This window comes from Nanorana parkeri, unplaced genomic scaffold (genome assembly GCF_000935625.1).
Source record: "Nanorana parkeri isolate BGI_ZX_2015 unplaced genomic scaffold, ASM93562v1 scaffold196, whole genome shotgun sequence".
Taxonomy (NCBI): domain Eukaryota; kingdom Metazoa; phylum Chordata; class Amphibia; order Anura; family Dicroglossidae; genus Nanorana; species Nanorana parkeri.
The window spans coordinates 1,386,496-1,404,345 of NW_017306464.1; the positions used below are offsets into that span (position 1 = coordinate 1,386,496).

At 41.0% G+C, this 17,850-nt stretch overlaps 1 protein-coding gene across 3 annotated transcripts in view; it reads left to right on the forward strand.

The window, feature by feature from the left end:
• MITF (melanogenesis associated transcription factor) overlaps nucleotides 1-12,832 on the forward strand; it is a 178,736-nt gene extending 165,904 nt beyond the window's left edge. For all 3 annotated transcript variants that reach the window (XM_018555424.1, XM_018555425.1, XM_018555426.1), the window contains 4 exons: nucleotides 3,674-3,730; nucleotides 6,122-6,197; nucleotides 8,474-8,621; nucleotides 12,122-12,832. In XM_018555424.1, the coding sequence (XP_018410926.1) occupies nucleotides 3,674-3,730; nucleotides 6,122-6,197; nucleotides 8,474-8,621; nucleotides 12,122-12,517 (677 nt within the window). In that variant the 3' untranslated portion in view covers nucleotides 12,518-12,832. The remainder of the gene's footprint in view (nucleotides 1-3,673; nucleotides 3,731-6,121; nucleotides 6,198-8,473; nucleotides 8,622-12,121) is intronic.
• Nucleotides 12,833-17,850: the final 5,018 nt, after the last annotated feature.

A 17,850-nucleotide genomic window follows, 5' to 3' on the forward strand; every position in this document is an offset into this window, starting at 1 on the left:
ACGATCACAGAAAATTGTGCATGCACTATTATGTGCGATCATACTGCACTGGAACGCCAGGCTTTGTATTACCATGCGGTCCTGTGCAGCCGATCGGACTGCGGGCGGAGGGCGTGTCTGCAGTGACATTGACCTGAATGGCACTGCCACACCCCCTCCCACCCCGCAATGCATGGAGACTTTGTGTAGGTGATCCCTTGCGTTCCCGGGCACAGGACAGTGCGATGAGCACACGGGCTAGTGGAAACGAGCCCTACAAGCAAGCCAGGATCGCAGTTCAGGTGAGTATATCTTTTTTTAGCCCCCTAGAAAAAATTAGCAGTTAACCCTTGCAGTGCAGGGGTAGCCTCACTGCAAGGGTTAAGATTTTCTTTGCCTGGAGTTCTGTTTTAAATTTTGGCTGTGACCCCATAGGGGATTTTTCCTTCAAGTCTTGTTCCTATAACAAGTGTACAGGAAGTGTGGGGAGCAGTCATCACTGAGACACAGCACGAATAGCAATAAATCACCATCAGCCTTTCTAACTGTTCCCGATTTTACTGAAGATATATTTTTATCTGTGAGATATCCCATCACTCTTTGTCCTAACGGTAGAGAGAGTGATGAGCAAACTGGCCTGGGTTTGGTTCACTTGGTTGGATCTTCATCAAAACCCAGCCCGAAAGCCCGGTTTGGTGAACGTTCAAGTGAACTGAACCCAGAACCACCAGTGTCCTAGCAACCAATGATGATGTGTGACCAGCAAAGCGTCATTGGATGATAGGGTGCGAGCAACTGGTCCGAACAGCGCCATTGGTTGCTAGGATGCAGATGGTTGCAGCACCAACCAATGATACCGTGAGGCCTCCAGCCCCTTATCAACCAATAATACTGTGCAGCCCGCACAATGTCATTAGTTGCTAACATGCTGGTGGCCCCATAGCGTTCTAGCTTTTAAGGTGCGCCTGGCTGTGTCTTAGCAATGAATGCCGCCGTGCAGTGCAGCCAACAGTCAATTAGTGGTGCCATGTGGGTTGCACAGCGTCAATGGTTACTGGGACACAGATGGAGGTATGACAGGCGGGTGAACTGGCAAAATCATTCACCCATTCCACATTCGCCCGTATATATACACTGGTCTGTATGGGGTATTATGTACTGTATTGGCTGACTGCCCTTGTGAAAGCCCCCAAGGGGCTGTGCCTGCATTCTATCTTACTGTGTAAAGGTTGCATACAGTAGGTACAACTCTATGGTCAGATGAGACTGCTTAAAGTATATTTATAGTTTTTTTTGTTTGTTTTTTACGTTTTATACAGAGTAGGGAATGGTTAAAACCCCTGACAATATTTGTGTTTGCCGTTTCCCAGTGGAGAGATTTTTCCGCATTTCCTGTCTTAAAATCAAAGTGACTAGAGATCTCTCCAACACAAGGAAAAAGCTCTCTTGGTCACACATCACCTACATCTTTAAAGTAATGCCCCCATACTTTTGTTACTGTTTCCTATTTAAGATAGTTGTCAGGTACCATGTCCTTTTTTGTTTTATCCTTCAGTATTATTGGAGTTAATGTATCCAGGGGCAGTTAGCTATTTGGTGTGCTAAGCTCATCACGCTCAGGGGATCACTAATAATATTTACAGCGACACCTTGTTTAATCATTAGAAATTCAGATCATTTTTTTGTTTTCATCGTAAGTGCTTCAGTAATATAAATCTAAATTCCAAAGGACATAAATAGTTGTGATAAACCAGGGGGGGATATACCAAAACTCTTCAAAGCCAGGCGATGTCCCTGAAAGCTAAGGGTAATTGGCTGCACTAAAAGAGGTTGTTGAAGTTGTGTGATAAAATGATATACCTTATAACATATATATTTCTTGATTAAAAAATATATTTATATATCAGTAGGTACAACTATTTGTCCTTGTAGGGATCTTATTGAAAGGCAATCACTACATTATCTATTTTAAAAGTGGTTGCTGATTGCCATCTAGTGGACAAACTGTTAATTGCCAATTTCAGCCCTAGATATTTAGCGGCATATTAAAAATGCAATGAATGTCGCTAGTGGTAAAACACTATTATTTAAAACGCATGCACATGGAAGATTCACCTGTATTGAACGTTTGATAGATATCAGATTCACAGATTCAGAAAGTGTAAAGTTAAGGGGGCATATTTAGCTCAATTGGAATGAATCCAGGCACATAGTCTCCTTTGAAATTTACATTTTAAATAGTATTCATTGCAAATGTCCTTTCCTTCTTCTTGTACAAGTGTGCAAAGTAACCTCTGTGCTCAATCAAAATACCCAAGGTTTAATTTTACTGTGAATATTTGGTATAAAAAGTCCTAACGGCTTCTGGCATAGGTAACATACAGCATTCCCTATGCCTACTGTTTCCCCAGAATTTTAAGCCTTCCCATGGTCATCACTGTTGATCTTACCTAGATCAGTATGGACATTGGAAAACAAAGCAGGTCATAATAAATACCATTAAATTATACAAAAAGTTCAAATTGAACAATGTTTATAGTCAACAAGGGAGCCCACAAGGGAGTTAATAATGGATTCAAGTAAATGAATGGGCTATGCATGTAAAACTAATACATCCTCCAACAAATTGTTTGAGGTTTTTTGTGTATCGGCAGCAAGTATATTACAATAAAAAAATAATAATGTAATCATTTACAGTTAATTGAATTTATTTTTGGGACATTTATTGGGGTTGATAAACTAAAAAGGCAGAAAATGTTCAGTTAGGTTATTGAATACAGTGAAGCTATTTCACTTTGACTGTCTAATCATGTGCAGAGGAAGTAAGCATTCATTTTCCTAAGTGAACATTATCTACTTCTTTAGTAAATATCCTCACCGGGTATATAATTTTGTGTTAAAATGATTTTAAGAATAAAGATTTTGGGGATGCCATTGCCATTTTTTTTTTAAATGCAAACTCAAGGGCTATCACCTTCATGCTTTACTTCTTAAAGTGTATCAGAAAGAAAGAAGAAAAGGAAATTACCAAATTGCAGCATACCAGTCCTTAGATGCTGTGGCTGCATTTGTTTTCTTTTTTTCAGTTCATTTTCTGCAAGTACAGAAAAAAAGATTTGTCACTGCCAGAAATCAAGTGTCCATGTAACTTCCTGTGCGCTGAAACAATGTTATTTTTCTATAAACTAAATAACACCTCCCTTTTATATTGGAGAAGAGAAGACGGAGAGTTGTGTCTAACCCTGTGGTAGGGTGACAACGCTGCTCGTCCATAAATACAGTACAGTAAGTGAGCGTTGTCACCCTAGAACAGGAAGTATGTTACTGGCAGGATCACCAAGTAAAAATAAAGGATAAAGAAAGCTAATGCAGCCACAGTGTCTAAGGACCGGTAAACTACAATATGCTACATTCTTGTTCTTGGCTTTAGATATGCTTTAATAAGTCTCTGACCTACAGCAAGAATGCAAACAAAAAAAGTCAAAGCTCCTTTCATTTATATCTGTTGTGTGTTGTGACTTACAAAGTATTATAGAAGAAATGGTTCAAAGATCTGAAGCTTGCACCACCACAAGCAAGTCTGCATAGGCAGATCCCCTATTTTTCCCCTGGCCGGGTCCTTAAATGCAGTGTAATTCAACTTTCTTTAATGACTGTGATTTTATATTGAACATGTCTAATTATTTTCTTTCAGAGTCAGAAGCAAGAGCGATGGCCAAGGAAAGACAGAAGAAGGACAATCACAATCTAAGTAGGTTGAACTTTCTGCATATAGGCCACTAATACTCTTATGGGTAGAAACTGCTTATATAAGATACACTGATCAGCCATAACATTATGACCACTGAGAGGTGAAGTCAATAACATTTATTATTTAATTACAATGGCACCTGGAAGTGGGGGGGATATATTACAATGGCACCTGAAAATGGGGGGGATATATTACAATGACACCTGGAAGTGGGTGGGATATATTACAATGGCACCTGGAAGTGGGTGGGATATATTACAATGGCACTTGGCAAGGCTCCTTGATGCATGTGGGAAGCGAAAGAGGCCCCACTGCGTAGCTTACAGGACCTAAAGGATCTGCTACTGATGGCTTGGTGCCAGATACCACAGCATACCTTTAGAGGTCTAGTGGAGTCCATGCCTCAACGAGTCAGGGCTGTTTTGGCGGCAAAAGGGGGACCTACTCAATATTAGGTGGATGGTTATAATTGTTGGTTATGTGATTAGGTGAAGCACTGAGATCTTGAGGAATGCTGAATTAAGTTGTACATGCTTAGAAGAACGTTGCATACATATATACAGGATTACAGCATCAAGCAGGAAACATATAGATCATAGATAAGTAAGCATACATATAGAAAACTAACATACAGACTAGCTTTGCACCACATCGCCTTCTGGTGGCCAAAAGAGAATATTACATGAGCATGTCAGTAATACAATCAGTGCATATTTGCATAGGCTGTTGTATTCCCAACAATAATGTTATGGCTGATTGGTGTATATACAGCTGTCTGCTGACTGGGAGCAAAGTCATCCTGACAGTTAGGAGCAAGATGTTCCTCTGTACAACTTCACCATGGTAAATTTCTTCTGCTGTTTGTAAGGCCGATTTAAACCCTAGCAATTCAGTTGCTGACGAAAAACTCATCAGTAACGGTATCCCTAAACTGTGCGGGGAAAACATTCACCCTCACCCGCTGTTGATCCCTGGCCAGCTGGATGAGCAAGGCATCACTCCCTCGCTATCCAAAATGCTTCAGAATGTAAGTCGCTAGGGAGGGAGCGACACATGCAAGCAGATACACACCACCCTGCCTTGTTGTATCCTACATGGTGATCCTGCGATCAGAGTTCTCGCCAGCAACAGGATTACTAATGTGACATGGGCCCAAGACTCTGAAAACATGTTTTAAAAACTTTTTCCCAACTATAAAATGGAAATATGAAGGCTGCCACTGCTGACTGAAAATAGTAGATGCCTCTTACTTTCTGGTATTAACGCTTTCTGAGGCATTGACCTGAAACAAGTAAGCAATAAGTTATATATAATGAACCCCTCCAATAAGCAAACTAATAGCTACAAGGCACTGGAATGTACACCACGCAATAAGTGAAATAAAAGTCTCCGATCTGTATACTTTATATTGTTGCTTCTATGCACATGCCTCTGTATAATACACATTAACCACAACACATGAGAAAGGCAATTGCAGAATTAAAAGACTTTTAATAATGTGATTTCAGGGTTTAGAAGTGCAATGTCTCCCTCTAGTGGTGGTTTGTGGTCATTGCTATATTCAGCCTACCTATTCAATGTGCTGCTGGCTTATTCTGTGTATGTGCATGTCCTGTTACCCCTTGAATTCATAATTGCATTTAAAACAGTTGGGATACTAAAGTAGGTGGTCTTATTTACCTTCCTTTGACATATATGAAAGCATTGAGGACATTGTACTGAAACCTGAAAGATGTCTTAGAGCAGGGCTAGCCAAACTCCGGCCCTCCAGCTGTGGTGGAACTACAAAGGCATTGCAAGATTTTCACAGCCGCAAACATGACTACCGGAGAGAGATGCATCATGGGATTTTTAGTTTCACCACAGCTGGAGGGCCGAAGTTTGGCTACTCCTGTCTTAGAGTGTGCATTGTTGGGGAGCTGCACAACCAGTCCTTGGTTCTATGTTCTGAAGCAAGGAAAAATAAGTAATCACGTTTTTGTAAGGTATTTGGGGACAGATATGTGCAACTGGCACGTTTGGTATAATTTTCAGCATTAGATTTTTTTGATTAGATTAAAATCATCTTTTATTATACCAACAATGAACTAGGAATGTGCGAAAACTATTACTGGAGATTCAAATTCCCCTAAAATTGCCCGAAACCTCACAGATACCAGACTCGATCATACGGATCTCTTACATCACTTTCTGTGTGCTTCTAGAGCTGTATTAATTTGTGAACTGAACATATTTTATATTTACATTATAAATATATATAATCAAGATCTGTCTGTATGTTCTGTAGTCTCACTGTAGTTGAAATGTCTCTTACCATCACCACGTTTCTTGTCTTTTATCTTGTTGTTTTAGGTATCAGCCTCTAAATATCTTTATTTTTTTTAATCGCAGTTGAACGAAGAAGAAGATTTAACATCAACGACCGTATCAAAGAATTAGGAACTTTAATACCCAAGTCAAATGACCCGTAAGTATATACAAAGTAATTTCTCATGCAATAAGATAGATGAGGAGAATTGGAATATCTGCCTGTTGATCTGGATTACGCAGGCGTAGGCAACCTCAGCCCTCCAGCTGTGGTGAAACTATAAATCCCGTCATTCTTCTGCCTCCAGGAGTCAAGTCCATAGATGTCAGAGTCTTGCTATGCCTAATGGGAATTGAAGTTTCACTACAGCTGGAGCACCGAGGTTGCCTATTCCCGGTCTAACGTGTTGGGGCTTGCACAGTTTAGGATTCCAAGCAAATGTGATGCATAATTTATTGGACAAGATGAAGGCAGCTGGGGTAAGGTTTAGGTCAGACTTTTACATTTAGAGATTTAAGGCAGTTTTAATTTAGGATCCTGGTATCAGGAACATGAAGCATAATGCTACGCTTTCCTTACCTGAGCCAGAGATTAAGTACATTTTCACTTTAAGGTTTCCAAAAGTATCTTTCACAGTTTGCAATACAAGCATGCTCTCTCATAGTTCTGATTTTGTATTAAAGTGTCCAGCCTAACCTTTTTTTTTTAAGGTTTGGATAGATAGGGGGTAGGATGGTCAGAACACTTTACCGGGGTTTCTAGCCTTCCACTACTCTACTAAAGAAAATTATTTTCATTTCTGTGTTGCTATTGGAGATTTTGCCTCATATTGCTGTCAGTTGAAACCATTGTTTCCATCTAACGGAGCCCCGGATAGCAGTAAAAACCTAACTGAGGTTCTAATACTCACCCACTCTATCCAAAATTCAAAGAGAAAGTTGTGGCTGAACATAAACTGCAAGTATATTGATTTGTAAATTACAGCTCACTAGGGATAAGTTTAGATTTGGACCAAACGTAGTCTGAACCGGAGCTCCTCCAAACCCGGAAGGAAGTTCCTCCTGAACACAGAAGAAGCTACTCCCATGCTGGGAAATTCCATGCCCACAGCTTGACCTAAGTAAAGGGGCAGAATGCAGTGACGTCATTGCTACATGCCTATATTTGGTAAATTAGATTTACCTTATATGGCTATGTGAACATATTAGGTAAATTATGTCAGCACGAGCACCCCACCCCTTTGTCTACATGCAACTGCGGGGAGGTAATGCCCAAAGTGTAGCTGATTGGGTGGAAGTTAGGTCTCATGGCACTTCCTTGTTCAGTGGAGAACAGGTCCGGACCGGGTCCAGCCCACACCTGAGCTCATCTCTACTGCTTTCACTCAGTCTCCTTGCTTAGCAGCTACAACTATGCAGGGAGTGCATTGTTTTCAGTGCGTCTGACCTGACCCAAGCTGGGATGGACAGAAGTGACCTAGAGGGCAGAACAACTATGCAGTGCTGCAAAGCAGGAATCAGTGCCTATAAATGTAGTGAGCAAGCAAATATGGGTGCCCCATCTAAACCTATACATAGAAACAAGATTTTAAGACATTATAAAAACATAAATAAATAAAATGGTCACATTCTCATGTTTTTCTAAAAACTCATTAAACAATATAGTTTCCTTTTAAAATTAATGTTAAAGGATAACTTTACCGCTTTTTGGGTGAGTGGGCTGCCATAATGTGCCATAATGTACAATATACTTGCACATTATCCCACACTTACTCTCTACAGTGTGCTCCACCGATCCAAGATCTGTGCTCCCCCTCGCAACTGCTGCCATCTTCTGCCTCTCTTCTTCGCGGTCTGAGGTTCTGCCATTGGGCAGCCAGTGATGATGTAACTCCTGCACATGCATGCTGAAGTTTTATTTTCTTGACGCTCTCGGCATCTTACAGATGCTGAGAATGAGCCAGGGGTGTACGCTGCACTACTCTTGGGCCATAGGCAGTATACACAACATACAATGCAGAAGCAAGAGGAAGAGGTTTTTGGGCAGAAGAGACATTGCATTTCTCTTCTGCTGAAAAATACTCTACCTTCTAGCAGCTTTTTATTTTTGGACTTTAATTCAGTTTTAAGTGTTGACAACGTTTCAGTCCCTGGCCTGCCCAGTGTTTGACAGCCTTAAAATCTTCCAGTTGCCTGTCCTCCAGTAGCCCTTATGATAGCCACGACATGGGTTCCAAGATTGGCAGGGGTTTTCCTTAATTCTCTGGATTTGATCCTGGAGCATGTGAGCCGGCTGGAATATAGACCACTGGACAGGCTGGCAACTAACGTTTTGTCTTCATCTGAGGGGGTGGTTGGGTGGTTGGGGTTGGGAATTAAAATAAAAATATCAACAAAATCTAAAATGATTGGAAGTAGTCACATCTTGTGTTCCAGGGATATGAGGTGGAACAAGGGAACCATTTTGAAAGCCTCTGTGGACTATATACGCAAACTTCAGCGAGAGCAGCAGAGATCGAAGGAGCTTGAGAACAAACAGAAGAAGCTTGAACATGCCAACAGACACCTGCTGCTCAGAATACAGGTTTGTGTCTTTACAGCGTTTTTTTAATTCATCATTACATTTTTGTGGAGCTACACCAGAAAATAGCCAGGCTGAATAATAAAGAGCACTATAGTCTTACAGAAAATGATATACCTTAAAGTCTAAAAAAGAGAACGCTCGTGCAGCCACCACAGCTAAGGACTGGTAAGCTGCACTATATTAGATATTTGTTCTTGGGGTTAGATACATGCTAAAAGTAATAATTCCAAATACACTAAGGCTGGGTTCACACCTAGGCGTATCGAATATGCGCGTTTGTTGCTCGTTTCGTGCCGCACGTTTTTACAACGATTCGCGTTAAAAAAAACGTGCGACAAACGCGCGTTTCCGAGGGCTACCTGGCTGTATCCCAATGGATACGCGCGGTAAATACGCCCCAAGGAAGCTCCTGTACTTCTTTGGGCGTTGGGCGTTTTGTAGCGCGTTCATACGGCCTGTAATACGCCCAGGTGTGAACCATACCCATAGGAAATAATGGGATTTCGGTGTTTGAGCGCTTTGCAGAGTGTAGGAACGCGCTACAAAACGCCCAGGTGTGAACCAGGCCTAAGGCGTTCATCATTGGAGGAAGAGCACATGAAAGTCCATGACAAAGCAAATGTCATTTGAAGTCATACCAATGAAAATAGTCTATAGTTGGAAACTCTGGAACAAAATCCTCTAATTAAGGTATTCAGCCAGATAGTTCATCTGCTTGCCTTTGGGACAACAACTTTCAAATTTAGAGCAATTAAAAGTCATTTACATATATTTTACTTCCTCGACTTAACACTTTTTTTTCGTTTTTATCTATCACTAGGCACCTTGATAATGAGCTCAAGGTGTAATTATCTTAGTTAAATAGACATAGCATATATCTAGCCTTGGGGCAACGGTGTTATGTAATGGTAATTTTAGCTCTATAAAAAAGCCGACTGATAATGTGTACTGACACGTTTCATCAGTCTTCTGTTATTGTGCACGCCTACACCAAAACATTTCTCTTAAATGACCTTGATTTGGCTTGTGACTTTTTTCAGAACCCAACATGTTTGTAAAATCCAAAGAATGTGGAAGTCTGCAGGTTTATTACTTGAACATTGTGCTGTATTTATTAGCAATATACTGTATAGGGCAAGTAGCGGTTTTACTTAAAGGAGAACTATGAGGTGAGTGAAAATCACTCATCCTCATAGTTCGAGTTGACGTGTGACAATGAAACTGTTACACGTCGGCTCAATAGATCGGGAAGTGAGCGAACACATACCATCGCTCGCTCATTTCTCGATCATCTCCCTGCAGAGAGCCATGACTGACAATCACGGCTCCCTGCAGGGATTCCCCCACTCCCCGATCCAATCCTCCAGCGCTGACTGGAGGAACGGATGGGGGAGGGGGCAGGTACAGCTGGCTCTGCCTCCAGATAGGCAGATCCAGCTGTCACTCACGCAGCTGGGTGGAACTCAACAGTAATGTCGGGATTTGTCCTGGCTGCGGCGGTCTCAGTATACCGCGAGCTGTAGCTCGCGATATACTGAGGTTTGGGTCACAGGAGGACGCCAGTATTTGTCCTCTCGTGACCCTTAAGAGAACTATGGGGAAAAACACTTACCCCATAGTTCTCTTTTAAACATATGTCTGGGTGTCTCAGAGCTAGATCTTGGTAGCCAAAGCTCCAAAGGCATAACTATAGCCATAGCAGACAATGTCATTGTTATGTGTCTGGAGTTCTGAAGTTCAACATACAAGGCCAGCAATACTGCTTGGGATTTCAGTGCAGCAGAGGCATTGCTGTCAGCCCAAACAGGAAGCAATGCCAGGTACCGTTAACATTTGGCAAATACGTTGTGATGAGATAAATGTGCTGAATGAAATAAGAATTGATAACCAGATGAATAATAGACCACATTTTGAGTGCCCTAAGCCCACTCACTTGGCAATAAGATCTCAAGCACATTAATTTCAGGTGTGGTACTCTCCCCAGGGCAAAATAAAGGATGGGCGCCAGTCACTTTAAAGATGAGCTTATTATTTGCATAGAGAAAGGGAAAGATGGTGAATGGAGCAAAGGTACCTAAAGGTTGATTGCCAGAACACAAGCTCTGGTCTTCTGTCCATGTTTCTAGACATTCCACCTTCCTCACACTACGCTCTCTGCAATACAGAAACAGCTGTGTGTAGATTAAGGTTCTAGTGGTATCTTAATCATGGTGCTCCAAGGCAGGAAAGCTGAGAAGGTTCATGTGTGACCAGCCACATACCACTTCTTTTGTGGGGGTTATCTCCAGTTGCTTCCTCTAGGCCAGACACATTGGGGGTGATTTACTAACCTAAACACACACACACACACACCAGGTGTGTGTGATTTTCACACAGCAAAACGTATTTATCAACCAAAAAGTCTCTAAAAGCATATTTCCACTAATGCCATATATGGAAAAATCATGCACATGATGCATATATAATGCTGCTTCACAGTTTAGACAAAAATGGTTAGCTCATGCATTTACATTCCTAGGATTCATCAACCCAAGCAACACAACATAGAGCTAATTTACCCAACATCACCTTGGAATTCCTTCAGGGCTTTGCACAACACACCTGCTGTGTGTGTACACATCACAAAGGTGTTTAGATTCCACCCATAGATCATGCTGGGAGGGAACACACTGCAGAGGTGTATACACGTTCGTGGTGTGTTTATAAGGTTAGTAAATCAACCCCATTATCTTCCAGCAGCCAACATCTTCAGGATTCCTCCTGGGATTCCTGCTTCTTCCAACTCCTAGGCCCAAAAGCCTGGGTAGAGACATATGGTTCACAGCATCATTCTCTAAAAGCCCAAGCCCTGGAGAGTCTGAAAATTTTTAACACCTCCCCAGCACACATCATCGGGCCCCCGAATCCCGGTGATTGGCTAGGTTATCAAATATTCATAACACAAACTCTTACTCGGCAAGCAAAGCCTGCTGCAGCACATTTAACAGCATCTGGCAGAGGAAATAAACCTACTAGGAAAACATGTATAAGGCTGACTGCAGCCCATATCTTCCTACAAATCACACAAAAGTAAAAAAGGACAATATGGAAAAATACTAGATCCCTACATACAGTATATAAAGTTTGGAAGCCTGTATTAATTTATAAAGACAATAGTAAGTGATTTGATTAGAGCAATTTCTAGTCACATCACACATAGTTACCACCCTGCAAAGAAGTCCATATGCATAGGTCCTAGGCAACCATTACCATACCAGGCAGTAGCTTAGCATTGCCAGCCTGCAACAGGAAGTGCTCTTACTCCAGATAAGAAAAACTTTGCAACAGATGCACAAAAAAAATATTTGCTTAAGAAAACCTTATACAGCAACATATAGTGCCAAATATACTACAATCGATTTTACATACACATTTTAATGATATTTTATTAAAAACAAAAGTTTCACAAGGTAATGTAGTAATCGGGTACAGCTTCATTAATGTTATTTCATACCTTTCAGGAACTGGAAATGCAAGCCAGAGCCCACGGACTCTCCATCATGCCTTCTACAGGTCTCTGTTCTTCTGATCTGGTCAATCGAGTCATCAAGCAGGAGCCAATTTTGGACAGCTGCAACCAAGATATTATGCAAAACCATCATGATTTGTCTGGCACCAGCACCCTGGATCTCACAGACGGTACCATCACTTTTAGTAACAACATTAGGAACATTAACGACTCCCCCACCGCCTACAGCATGCCCACGAAGATGGGCTCCAAACTGGAAGACATATTCATGGACGATACCCTTTCCCCAAGAGTACATGACACACTTCACTCAGTATCTCCGGGTGCCTCCAAAACAAACAGCAGAAGGAGCAGCATAAGCATGGAAGAAAACGACCATCACTGTTAGCATCGCCTCAGTGCTCTTTCTTATAGACTTCATATCCTGTATTATTTTTGGAGCATTAGATTTCTAGATAGCTCATTTTCATAGAAGTTTTTCTGCATTTCATCCATAGGCCAGCACTTATGCTTTGTTTTTTTTAATTTTTTTATTTTGTAAAGTTTTTTTTGTGTATATTATTACTTGCGTTGCCTCCAAAGTATTCTGCAAGATCAATACAGTTTTGTACTCTTATGGACACAATGGATTGTCTTATCTATTTAAAACAAGCGTGGACAACTTAGGGCTTTTCTGAGGTTGACTAAATCCTAGTCTGTGCATGATTGGCCTGCTAGAGTAGTGGAGAGCATGCCGGTTTTTGGGGGTTTCTGAACAAACGGTGAGCCGAAAGGTTGGCCATACCTGGTTTAAACCACTAACCTTGTTTCAGAGGCAATGTACCTGGGTGTTTGGGTTGGGTTTGCAATGCACCATGTCAATACACTTTATGGCAATGAATGTATAGAAACCAAATATCTGTTTGCATAAGAGTAGATTCCATTGTGCTGCCTTAATAACATGGTCAAGGTAGGACTGTTTAGAAATTCTGTTTGTAAAACTGCATGAAGGAAACCACTGAAGACAAAATATAGTATGTGCTGTAATTGGTACTAAGAATGTAATATACCAAGGATTAGGGATACACCGATACTGGTTTTTCAGTATCGAGAATATGTACAGCTATTTTTTTCCGGTACTCGCTGATACCGAATATAGATACCGGAGGTCAGTTAAGGAATCTGCCCGGCTTCCTGTTTAGCCGGGAAGCTGGCTCCAAGTTCCTTCGTCACCAGGTGACGTGTAATAACTCACCGCCCGGCTTCCTGGTACCGAAAGTTCCGGTAGCGGGATAAGTATCGGAAGCATTAGGACGAGTATGAGTACTCGCCCATATACTCGGTATCGCCACCGATACTAGTATTGGTATCAGTGCATCCCTAATATTATAAAGAGTCACGACCATAGCTAGTAGCTGTATTCTTCCACTTTTGATTTTCTTTTAGTATTTTTCTTCCTTTATTAAAATATCTCAGGATTTAATGTTTTATTCGGGTACATCCATTAATTTAACTAGTCATCTGATCCTGTAGAATTTTTTGAAAAATCCACTGAAACTCCCTAGATGCTTTTCATTGAGCATGAGAGTCATTTCGAATCTTTTCCAGAATGGCTTTTCCATTCATCATCTATACTCCAACATATAATCCAACCAGAATGAAACTTGATTTCTCTTCCGTTCATTGAAGGACACAGGGAACAGATCATAGATCATGTACCATAGGGTATATCGCCACCGGCAGGAGAAGGACGCTAGGCACAAAACAAAAGACTAAGACAGCCTAGGGGCGGCCCCTGCTGGTGGCCCAACCCCCCACATACTGACAAGTCTCCAGTAAGTAACAAGCAGTTAGGAGTACACACCCAAATACAGAGGGCGGGACCTGTGTCGTTCAATGAACGGAGAGAAAAGGATTATACGGTGAGTACAACAATGCTATTTTTTTCCCCCTACCATAGCCGTAAAGAGTAGACACATTCACTCCGGTATTACTTGTTTTATATCCAGGGAGTTCAGCTGCTGACTCATGTTTTCTGCTAACCTGCCAGATAATTAAGACAGTGCCATTGTCATAATTTTACGATCCTATATGATGCCCTTCCCTTTACATGACAGAATGGTTAAATTCAACTGAGTTTCCTCTTCAACCTTTTTTTTTCCGAATGACCACATAACTCAATCAGAACCAATACTTAGAGGACTAGAGGCATTAATCTGTTTTTTGTTTTTTTATTTGCCTTGTTTATTTTATAATTTAAAATATGAACCTATTTTATTTGCTATTAAATTATAAGACTTGTATCTAGATGTTGTCCTAGTCACATGTAACAGGAGGAAAAAGACTATTTGAGGGGATTCTTGCAGGAACACCTCCAAAATCTTCTGTACACAGAGGGAAAATTATCATAGCAATTGCGAGTGTTTGAACAATTGTCTTGTTTGCCTGAAGAAGGGACTGCCTGGTCCCGAAACGTCGCTTTGTTATGTGACATCATGTTCAGTCAATAAAGGAGATTGACTGCTATCAACAAACGGAGTGTGAGTGACTTCGTGGTATTTTTCATTTGATGTGCGGAGGCATTCACTGTCACTTTCGGCACCCCCCAGTCTTCATTTGGGCTTTATACGGTCAGGAGTGAGATGGGATCTACTACATTTTGAACTCGCATATGGTCGCATGGGATATATTTGCACCAGATTTATGTTGCTAGTGTAATGTTGTTCATAAATGAGATTAAATAGACTCCATGAAAGAAAACTCGCAACTCCAGGCAAAAAGCTTAACTGTCGTTTCTAGAAGTGGTCATGGGGACTTCTTAAGTAGCAATTGTTTTGTTAGGTGATGCTCTAGTTTCAGACAGCCACAGGGCAAGCACAGATGTAAACAGTCGCGAACTTTCGCAAAGCGCGCGCAATCAGGAAAGTAGTGCAGGCTCTGGTCAAATCGGGCGCACTGGTTAAAAGGAGCTGCTAAACCAAATTGCACATTTAAAAAAAATGATCTAAGAGGATAAAACACTCACCATTGCTTTGATAAATTCCCCCCATAGTCTTTAAATAGCACTCAACATTTGGAGGTGTTGTCTCTGGCAGCCAATCAGATTTTCCATTGCAGATTAACACCACATTGGGTGCCATGTGTGACATTACAACTTTTCTTTTTTAATTTTTATATTTCATCCCCAGTGGAACTTTCATTTGCCTCAGTTCTTGTCGAACTCAACTTAATGTCTGTGCCATAATGACTGCCTTAATGTATAACGGATGGAGAGAGGCTAAAGATAATACGTTGTCATGTACTGGAGATTCTCTGCAATATACTCATTTTTGCAATGCATTTTGGTGTCAAGTTGCTATAATTTATTTTTTGTTATAAGAATAACTACTTTATGTAAAATAAATGAGGTGTGCAATCGGCAGACAAGGGCAACCTTTAGCAATAAATAGGTACATTGCTACCCTCAAATCAGTGGAACTCACATGCAGCATTTAGAGCTACATGGGCGACCATGGACTGTACAACTAAAATAATCGTGGGATTGTGCAATTTATAATGACTGTGATCACATGTGATTTTCCATGATTTTGCTTCAGCGAAGAAGCATGTACTGTCTGTGATATCTTACTTCCTCTACTCAAAACCTCTTAAGATCTCATGTTGAAGTGACCATACATGATAAATCGCTTGCATCCAGTCAAAACAAATTGCCTCTGCTATCTGCGATATGCTTCATTTATAGCACTGAGCTACTACCATCCATGGCCATCATTATAATCAGATGGCCGGGCTGAGCTGAACATCACCGGTGATGCTCTTGCTAATACAAACAATGTATTCTAAAGCAGGTGACTGATCCCTAGTGATTTTAGTCACATGATCAGAAGTCACACATGTAGCTCTAGCCTTGTAGTCTCCAAAGCCTTCTATAAATGGTGTTGTGGTGTGTCTGGAGGCATGTGGGCAAGGTCTACCTCATGCTGACACATAGAGGGTTATGGCCAGCATAAGGCATACCCCACCCCTTTGCCTTCAGCTGGAAAACACATTTTGGCACTAATCAAAGGCGCAGCACTAGTAAGGCTCCAAACTCTGTGCGCAGGACGTGCACTGTAGTGGTGCAATATTTGGGGGTACCTGTTTATTGCGTACATTAGCCTGATGTATAATTTTATTTTGCAATTATCCTATAACATTCCTTACCTTCAATCTTAAAGATGAACTCCATCCTTACCTTCAATCTTGCACAGTGTGCATTAGAAGCTGCAGTAGGTCACGTAGAGCTCACCTCGTTTTCCGGTTGGGGGAGGTACTTTTGATAAAATAAGAAAACAGAATGAACCTAAAGGTCATATATGTCTCTGAACAGGATACAAATCTTATTTAAATATTATGTTTAATAATTCTACATTTTAGGATGTTTCAACAACTTGTAGACTTTTCTGCTGAGTTGCCTCTTGAATCAGGTGCTTTAGGAACCAGATCCATAGCGCTATCAATGAAGCTCCTTCCAAATTTGACTCTCAAATCAGGTCGTAGACAGTAGTGTTGATTCACTAAATGTGTATAGAATGTTTACTTTGCTTGGAGAATATGGTGAAGCTATGGCCAAAACTTTGTATTTAATTTGGAATAGAGCAATGAAAAGCTAGAGGCTTTTGGGGTTTATTATTGTGTCCCTAATGAGGGGTTTTCCCTTTTATCTTCTGTTGGGACAGGAAGTGATGGGAAATCTATCCACTAAATAATAAAGGTGGAATAAGTATTTGAGATAACAAAGTGAACATTATCTACTCCTTTAGTGAAACAACCGCAGGTGATCAGAGAAGGGTAAGGAGAATTTGGGGGTCTGCCAAGACACAAAACATCTGCATGGAAAGAGAAACTAAATTCTAAACTCTATGTAGGTCTGATCCAAAAAATTTAAAAAAAAAATCTTACAGGGTTATTTACAAAAGGAGAAGGCAGGAGAAGTGAACAATCTAGGACAACATAGCTGAACTGGAAAGTGAACGGAATTGGAGAATTTTTCCAAATCAGCTATGTTGTCCTAGATTGTTCACTTCTCCTGCCTTCTCCAAACCCTTCACCCATTTGTGAAAAATCCTCCTAGTCTTCATGGAGTGAATTGAATATTGGCTGGTTTATATAAAATTGGGACAAAACTAATTTTTCATGCTAACTTTTTAATAGTGTTAGTTGGCCACTGAATGGAACATATGAGAGATCTGAGGAGAGGATAACAGGGTCTCATTTTTTATAGGGTTAGGCAAACCGTAGTGCTGAGTTGGGCAACTTCAGCCCTCCAGCAGTGGTGAGACCGCAAATCTCATCAAGCATCTGTCTCTGAGAGTCATGCCTATGGCTGTCAGAGTTTTGTAATGCCTTATGGGACTTGAAGTTCCACAGCAGCTGGCGGTACGGAATTGCCAACCCCTGCCATAGGGGGTAAAACATCTGTCCAACCTCAATTGCATGACAATGTCTTTGGAAGCTGCCCCCATGTTCCTCCTTTATTTTATTTTCTCTTTTACAAGTAAAAATAGCACTTCAGACAGATTTGCTTTTTTTTTTGTCCTCTACGGAAGCCCCTTTTCACCCAATAGTCACCTAACTGTAGGAAATGATGGCTTGGCCCTATTTGAGCACATTCCTGTAATCAGAAGGTTATGACCTTTCATATCATTAGACTGTGCTGACAGTACTTAATAGCCACTTGGACTAAGTAAGTGCCAAAGAGAC